A 9,109-nucleotide genomic window follows, 5' to 3' on the forward strand; every position below is an offset into this window, starting at 1 on the left:
CTTGCACTCTTGCATAAGATCCAATGTGTCCTGTTTGCCCTCCGATACAACAAATCATTAGAATAATCAAGTAAAAGAGCTTACGAGTCATGGAATCAATGGGGCACTTCATGGTGGCATGCCCTTCCATAATGGGCTTTAGCATGTACAGTGTCTCCACGCACAATAAGGGGGTTACTCAAGGACCCTATTAGGTGGTTTCAACCTTTAAAGGAGTGTGACATGTCCATGGTACATCCCTCAAATGGTAGATGGTAAATGATATAGTAATGGAGTGCAGTCGGAATCAGGGGAATCATTTAGACCACATGTCATGGTACTAGGGTAGCTATAATAAGGGAAGCCCATACCCGGGTATATGATTATAGGCGGGAGAAAATCGTGGTACATGAGTTACCCTGACCTTTGTTTTTCCACCCTTCTTCATACACCTTTTGCCTTTGATTGATTTTTCTTCATAACTGCTCGGGGCTCCAAGGGATGAGAGCATGATGTGTAATAAATAGCAGTGGATACCTCCTTAAGGTGGGGCAGTTCATCACCCACCGGGGGTTGGGGCAATCATGGGTTCCGTAATTATGGAGGGGGCTCATCTGGGGCCCATAGGAACCAGGGTGATGGTCATGGATAAGGGGGAGAGCTCATGTTTGGCTTTTGCCCACGTGCTAAATTTGTATGCCCCAGCCATCATTTGCATTTTGTGGTACATTTCTTGGTGAGAGTGGCCAAATTATGTTTTTTCTTTTCTTTTTAGTTGCATCAACCTTCGGGGCATCACTCGACGACTAACCCAAGGTGTGGACAAGGGGAGGGGGAAGCTACCCCTATGTGGACCTAATGGACACATGTGGACCAGGATGGGGAAAGAGATGAATGGGGCTAAAATGAATGAAAGGGGAATGATATAGATGGTGTCGGGAAGCGGGACCACGCAACCAAAATCAGGATTTCCCATGCAGTGCCAGCCCTAAAGCTAATGGCCAGTATAGGGGATTACACGGGACTAGGATACAAGGGTAACCACGAAATTGGGCAATGGAGACAAGAATACAAACCTAACCCACTATTTCCGTCGTATCCCCCCACCAATATATGCTCAAAAGTGCCCATGACAAGTAAGGAAGATTACTTAACTACACTAATGAAAATTCATACCTTCGGGGTTAGGAGGCCCACCTTCAAACATACAATCATAACAAGTGGTCGAGGGACCACATGGCTGGCTCAGATGGCAGAGACAATGGCACATCGAGCTATCTGGTAGTTGCAATGGGTTACCAACTAAGGACCATCTGTGAAAAAAATATTTTCTCCTATATATACTACCCACAGGTGGTGGGTAACATATCCATGATAGGACAATGATATATTTATATAAAAAATGTGCATAAGATATGATGGAATTGTTACAAAGGAGGGCCCACTTATATACCTAGGCAGGTGCCCCTTCATGAATGGTCATGTCCTTAGAGACATGCATTTTCTATACTAATCACTAATTAATCGTTATATATATATATATATATATATATATATAACAGAGGCCCTCCAAATACTGTGTTTTCCCCACAAAATTGGTGGGTACAGATTTCAAACATGGGCAAAAAGAAATCCCAATTTTTTTTATATGTGTGTAAAACATGGATTTCCAAAATGACACCCAGCACTCAGTCCTTGAGTTCACAAATAAATTATTTAACATGCGCTTGGCTCTCCAAGGTATTCACATTTCTAGTGGCACTCAAAGAGGTTGGCCCTGTCATCAGATTCTCATTACTTTTACAGAGGTAGGCCTTCCCACAATTTGAGTTCATTAGGTCGGCTCAGCCTAAATATCCCAACTCGAATTCTACATATATATACAGCAACATCATTTTCAGATGAAGAGGAAATATAAGATGCATAAACTCTGATCTAAGGGCTGAGGGCCTCCATAGGTCCGAAGTATGCATCTCACAGTCTTAAAGACTTACTGAAATAGCTTCTCCTTAGGAAAGTGGATCCACGCTAATGGAACACTCCACCATCCCCCTAATCTTTTACTTGTCTGCTTTGAAGGCCTAGTTTTCTGCAGGGATAATGCTGCCCATCAGCAATGGATATGTATCTGTACTTGTGCCACCCAGCAGTGAACATGTTAAGTCCTTATTCTGTGGAACCATATCCCATGTTTTGTAAACACCTATGTATATGAGCTTGAAAGTATCTCCTTCTGTCATGTGTTGCTGCTTAACAACAATAATAGCACTCCGTTATTCCTTGGACGTATGTATTTGAGCTCGGAACTATCTCCTGCTGTCATGTGTTGCTGGTTAATGACAATAATTGGCCTCTGTTACTTCATGGACACACAATCTTCGCGTAAGAGGGATATAAATAGAAGTGAGCTGCATTTGACCCCCTCGTTCTAGCCATCAAAAGTTAGCAGTGACATTCTCATTACATACCTCAGAAATATAGGATTTGCACCACTTCGATTGTCTGGATCAATGAGATCTGGCTGGACATCAGACAGATCACTACAGGAAATGCCGAAAGATGCTGAACATGCTTCCAATTGTATGAAAGGAGGACCATCACAGGAGGGCATCCCATCTTTTCAAGAGTTAATAACTAAGTGAGTTTCACATCATCAAAGTATCAGTATCCCTGCCTTTCACAACACTGGACCATCCAATCTTGCTGCTCCTGCATCGTTTAAGTGCCCTGTGCAAACCAAGTTTCAAAAACTAGGCCTAGAGTAGATCCATTAACTAGGACAACAAATGAAGCTGATGACATGCAATCCATAATCTAGTTCACAATTTGCACACAAAGCCCTATGTGAATCAAAATAACACTCAGGTATAGATAGTTAGATCTACCATATGCCTTGGATAAGTTTGTCCTCATAACCATAGCTTTCAAGTTTCAACTTTTGAGTTTTTATAGAGTGTAAGCCTCCATGAGCCATCCCTATTACTTCATGGATTCGTAGGCCATCCAAAACACCAAATTGTTCTGTGGAAATGGACGTTGAGAAAATCTTCTTCGTCCTTATAGCTATGATTTTAGTTATAATATTACATATGAATTCTGAAGGGGAGTAGTCTTGAAATCCTCAAATGATGCGGAATTATCCTCTTTTGGGATTAGGGATAAGAATGTTGAATTGAAAGCCCCCAAAATCTTCCTTGATTTCCTAGAGTTCTCCGAATCTCAACTACTCTAAAAAGTCTTCTAGCATATCATAAAAACCTATGAAGAATTCTATAGTTCAGTCATCTTTCCCTGGACTCTTGTCCTTTTGAAAAGAAGCTAGCACATATTTCATTTCATCCTTTCACTTCTTTAATTAATGAGACATTTTCCTCCTACACAACAAAATTGGGAAGCAGGGAGTAATCTTCATAATCTCTGCTATATTTACTATGCCCTGTTCTTTATATAAACCCACTAAAATAAGTAGCTCCTATTCCTAGCTATCTCCTTAAAGACCTAGTATTGGATCCATCTTCTTTCTGTAATCCTCTATGGTATAAATATTTTTCCAATGATCACAAGGTTTTGAAAGTATTTGGCATATTCATCACCATTGGCACCCATAAAGCCCTACTCTTAAGTCTCCATTGAGCTTCTTTTACTTCTAGTAACATCCTCTTAGTTCTCTCCTTTTTCATTAAATTGTTCCTTGCATCTTCATCAAATTCCTCTCGAAATATTGTGCATAAATGGCTGCAATTTGTTCTTCGACGAAAACTAGAGCCTGATTATCCTCTCCTCTTAACATGTGCCTAATTTGACACTGCTTTCGTAACTCTTTTTGAGGTTTGATTATAGTTGTAGACTAGCAGATTATGTTAATGAGGCATCACAACCTAACCGTTAAGCCTTCTCCACTAAATTCTTGAAAAAATCTTCAAGCCACTTAGAATTTAATTTAAATGGATTTGGAGGCTTACTAAACCTTCTTTATGGAGTAGAATTAATGATTCTTAGTCACCTCCCACCTTAACCGAGGTCCTTATCCTTGTAGAATATTCATAATTGCTTATGACACTAGATATCTATCAAGCTTTTTGGCTAGCTGTTCCTCTCGTACCCTTAACTTCCACCAAGTAGGAGTACACTTAATGGGGCCAACATCCATCAATTCTACTTGGAATATGAATTTATTTTATATTCCAAGTCTTTTGGAGTAATTAATTTCTTAGGGAAAGGTTGTAGTAATCATGAGAGTAGACCAATCAACCATGCTACGTATCGGTACCATTCAGACCAGAAACAACAAACTGATGTTCCATATAATAGTGATGTAACCTCAATCCAGTCTTATGCTAACAAGTTGTTACAAGATTCCAGTGATCAAAATACTATACAGAAGATTAATCTCGGATGGTCTGATCCCTTCTCAGTGAGACAATTTTGTTTGTCACTAAGAAGATCATGTCGACTTGTATCGACGAGGATGACTATTCCGAGAGAGAAAGACATTCGAAGTCGAAAAAGAGATCAAGCCTTTTTTCATCGACAAGCTTTGAGGAAGGAGGCAATGTAACGAATAAAATATATATAAATAATGTAAAATAATATAAATGATAATAAGCATAAATAATTATTAGTTAAGTAGTAATTAGGTTGAAGAGGCATGTCTAATTGAGACATGACTCTTCATGAAGAGACACTTGCCTAATATATAAGCAAGCCTCTCGTTCTCATTTGTAAATGATTCTTATTCTTATTCACACATTTAATATATAATATTTGTATCCTCATGGATAAATTCATATTCCAAGTCTTATTAGCAAACCTCTAGACTTCCCTAATTAGTCCTATTAGAAATGCCTAGTCCTTTAATTTCTTAGGGAAATCTTCCCTAATCTTGTTACCTTTTTGCTTGCCTCTTGAAGCATTATAATGTCAGGCTTATGTAGGTCCATTAACTTTCCAGGAAAGTTTTTTGGAGGGCTTACCCAACCGTTGGATATCAAGGGATGTGATTATTATTGGATGAATTGTATAAGGACTTATGTTGCTCAAAGGGCCCCTTAAGGGTTTTTTGTTTCCCCTTAAAGCAATGGAAAAATGAGATTTTCTATCCCTTACTATCTGATAACCCTTCTCCCCTATATCTTCGTTGAAGCTTCCTATGACCCCATCATTTGCTTCACAATAGGACCCCTTTTTGGGTTGGAGATGGTATCTACAACCCTCAATATCTAGGGTAAACTCTCCTTTAGTTATTAAACTAGGTTTATTCCCAGGTCTTATCAATTCTTCCCTCAGTTCCATACTAAAGATTGACTCCCTTGACGTAGGTTGAAATCCATCTCAAAGAAAACTGAAAGAAGTTTCCAAAACCTCTTCTTCACCTCGAGTTGAGATATCCGTGTCCATTTTTCTTTCCATTGAATCCTTGGTTCCATGTATCCTCCTCCTAAGAGGCCTCTCTAATAGACTTTTGGGCCTTTTCATCACTGCCATTCATCATTTGAACTTCCTTATCCTTGTGTTGTCCAATGCCATAGTTAGATTTCCTTCTCCATTCTTTTTGACGAAATTTTAGAAAGTAATTGCTCATGAAATATCCATAAATGTGACAATTTGAACACTTAAAGGGAATATTTGCATAGTCTAGTGATTGGATATATGTTTGGCTTCCAATTTCAATTTCAGCTCCAACTCCACTAAGATATGTGCAGTTGTATGAGAGGTCTCTGTCTTAAAATGCTCTTCAAATTCTAGAAGTGTCCCAATATTATTCCCCATCTCCTTGAGAACATCGACAGACTCGATTTCTAAAGTTATGCTCAGTAACTTGAGACACACTGGATATAGAGAGGCCACCATTGACCTAGGATCAAACTTCCACATCCATTTATCTAGAGGTAAAGACATCAAACCCTAGAACCACCTTAGCCCATTATCAGCGCAACATCATTTATTGATTGGAAATGGAATACCAACCATTGTATAATGACCATGCACATACCCTTAACAAAGGTCGTTAGACATGTTATATTCACAATGCAAGGTATGATTAAGATATGTGCCTTCCATAAAAACTCTCAATTAATGTTTTATTGGACATCTTGATAACTTGGTCCGCTTTAGCTTTTAGAGGTTTACACACTTTCAACCTTTTTTCCCCACCTTGCAACTAAACCCCTATCCTCAACTTTGTTTTGAACCATTTCATCGCCACCGTGTGCCTTGGCATCCATTGGTCTTTGCTCCTTTTGAATCAATAGTTCAACACTAGTATATTCTACCACTAAGTTAACACTAGTCTACTCCATTTCTACCTCCCTTTGTACCCCAGAAATTGAGGCACCCTTTCATTTCACTTTCATATTTTGTGGAGAAAGACTATGTCGATCTTACACATCATGATCACTACAACCTTTCCAATGTGTTGGAGCCACCTTATAATCTGTCTTGATGTCAGAAGGTTATAAAGGCACTTTTAACGTTGATTTTAATCCATCGTCCCGACTATCACATCTTCTAAAGCCCTTTGCTTGAACCCTAACCAGGGAAGTAAGTTTGTACTAATTGTAAACCACTTAGACCTAGACTCGTCTCTAAGCTTGAAGGTACCATTCCCCAAAGAATGTATGTGCTTGAACATCCACAAAGAATCCTCATCCTCCATGACTTTGCTAAGTCCTAGCTCCGAACCCAAGTCTTGGTAGCTGTGCTTGGTATAACCTGGATTATGTTAATTTTTTTACTGCAAAAGGAAATTATCTCAAAGGATATTAAAATCATTGAATGCTATCATTCGAAGGGGCTTCATGTGGAGGAACCTGTTCAACATTTAGATAATTGTAACACGATCTTGTTATTCTTGAATGTCTCCATATATATATATATATAAACCCCAGATCATTAGAAGTTTGCACATTGCTTTTTGATCCCTTGGTGCTCAATATATCTAGGGTTTAGATGAATCTATGCTAGTTGATAATTTATATATGAATATGACATTTAATTTCTTTATTCTTTGGCAGCTATAATCATAGGTGAACAAATATGGAGAGTACATCTGAAGAGGTTCCCTTGTCTCAAATCTCATTGTGTGCAATCCCTTTCAATGGGCACCAACTTCCCTTTAATGATCAACAACTATTGGATTTCTACGAGCATGCTCTTGCTAGAGCTTTCCAACAAGTAAGAATGATATTGATTGTTGGACTTACTTAACGAAGTGACCAAATCATGTTGTTGAGGTCTATATTTTTGAAGAATGAATGATGTATAGGTTGAGGAGTTGAAGAGAATTAGAAGGTCAAGAAAAGTTGGAACCTGGAAGGGCTCGTGCATGTGCTTTGGTTCTTCTGCCTCATCAAGATTAACATCTATGTCAGTTCGCAAATCTAGTGATGTCTTCAAGAAGAGTGGAGGCAGCCATGGAAGACGACCATCAAGAATGGTGTGCATTAATCTCTTTTCTTTCATGCTTATATTTTTCTCCAATAAACTTTCATAAACCTTATTACTCATTTTAAATTGCATTACTGTATACAGACCTCCATCCAAATTGGTGCTTCAAAGGAAGAACCATTGACTTCAGATGGACTGATGCTGGCTGTTGATAAGTTCCTCACTGCTGAATTCCGTAGGTAGCGAGAATGTATTAGGTTACCATTTGTATATGGTTGAAGAGCTGTATAAAGATGTTTTTTCATGGATGATTAAATATTGTTTGAGGAATCTATAAATCGAGAAGAGAGAGATTTTCCAAAGGGGAATGATTTGAGAGAAGTGAAATCCCAGGGCTTCGTAATAAGACCAAAATCTAACCCCAGAGGGAATTGTTGCTCTTGTAGTTGTAGTTATGCCTTCCAATTATTTTTATTTTTTGTGTAAATCAAGGTTTTTTGGTAAGTTAATTTGTCTCGGTTTTTCATGTGGATCTTTTTCCTTCCCTTGAAAAGATTTGGAGTTGAACTTGGAGTAGGAGGTGTAACCCTTGGGTTGGTTTTCCGCTGTTCTGTTGTAATGATGAAGAATCAGAGACTGTTATAACCACGCATGCTTTACTTCTGAGGTTTTGCTTTATGACAGATTTGGCTATTCATCGTACATGGTTTATTTAGATTACTTATGGTTAAATGTAAAATATGGTTCTGTTTTGAGCATTTTCATTTTTGCATAGGCTTAATGGTTTGGTTGATCTAATCAGCACTAATAAATCTTTTATGTTATTGACTTGTTGATCTTCTCCACCTTCACTTCAAAGCCTCTGTATATATTCAATACTCTATAACCCAACAGGGCAGGCACCATTCTTGTGAATTTGATATAATCAGCAGTGATTCAGCACAAATGAATCTTTTATCTGATTAACTTGTTAATCTTCTCCACCTTCACTTTGAGGCCAGTATTTAGGGATACCTCCTGTTGAGCTGAAAAAGCACCAGCTCAGAAGTGGGAGGAACTGCTGTGGTGACAGTAGGCGGCAATCCTGAATTCCACCAGGCTTGCCTTAATGGTGTTGGAGGCTTAATACTTCAAATGCAGGTTTGGGAGGTAACAAGACTCATTAATTTTGACTCTTGACGCTTGGCAGCTATTAACAGTTAATATATAATGTCCATAATTGTTAATTGAACATCTCACATATGATTTTTCCTTTTCCTAATTTCAATTTTAGACACTTGCAATGTTGTTTCCAAATATCAGTTTTGCAACACTGTTTTGTAGCCCCAAGTGTTATTACTTCTTAGGTTCCAACTTTGAGTAGGTCTGGATGTTTCAGTGGAACAGGGCTTCAAATTCCACCCATCCTTTCTAAATTTGCCCCAAAGCCAGAGGGTCTATCACAAACAAATTTTCTTAAGTTAACAGACAACTAGCCCATTTTTTGTCTCTAGCTGTCTCAATTATATTGCTAATGATAATCAGCTAAGCTGCATTATCACTAAGAGCCCTTATCAACCACTTAGCTGCTAGTCCTATCTCTTGAGAGCTGTAGTCATAGGACTCCAATTTGGGAATGACTCAGCAAAGTTGAAGAGCAAAAGTATGACAGCGACTTAGAAAAAGTTGGAAAAAACTCAACATAAAACTAAATAAAGAAAAATTGGTGATAAATACTAAAACTTTTACAAAAGATTGTGAGATT

At 38.4% G+C, this 9,109-nt stretch overlaps 1 protein-coding gene across 5 annotated transcripts in view; it reads left to right on the forward strand.

The window, feature by feature from the left end:
* LOC149163271 (uncharacterized) overlaps positions 1-8,067 on the forward strand; it is a 139,749-nt gene extending 131,682 nt beyond the window's left edge. For all 5 annotated transcript variants that reach the window (XM_089430696.1, XM_089430698.1, XM_089430695.1 and 2 more), the window contains 3 exons: positions 6,993-7,152; positions 7,244-7,414; positions 7,510-8,067. In XM_089430696.1, coding sequence (XP_089286822.1) covers positions 7,015-7,152; positions 7,244-7,414; positions 7,510-7,608 — 408 coding nt within the window. In that variant the 5' untranslated portion in view covers positions 6,993-7,014 and the 3' untranslated portion in view covers positions 7,609-8,067. The remainder of the gene's footprint in view (positions 1-6,992; positions 7,153-7,243; positions 7,415-7,509) is intronic.
* The last annotated feature ends 1,042 nt before the right edge of the window (positions 8,068-9,109 follow it).

Source organism: Pinus tabuliformis, chromosome 5_1, assembly GCF_031772625.1.
Source record: "Pinus tabuliformis cultivar Carrire ecotype Pingquan chromosome 5_1, CPIR1, whole genome shotgun sequence".
In the NCBI taxonomy this organism is placed as follows: Eukaryota; Viridiplantae; Streptophyta; class Pinopsida; order Pinales; family Pinaceae; genus Pinus; species Pinus tabuliformis.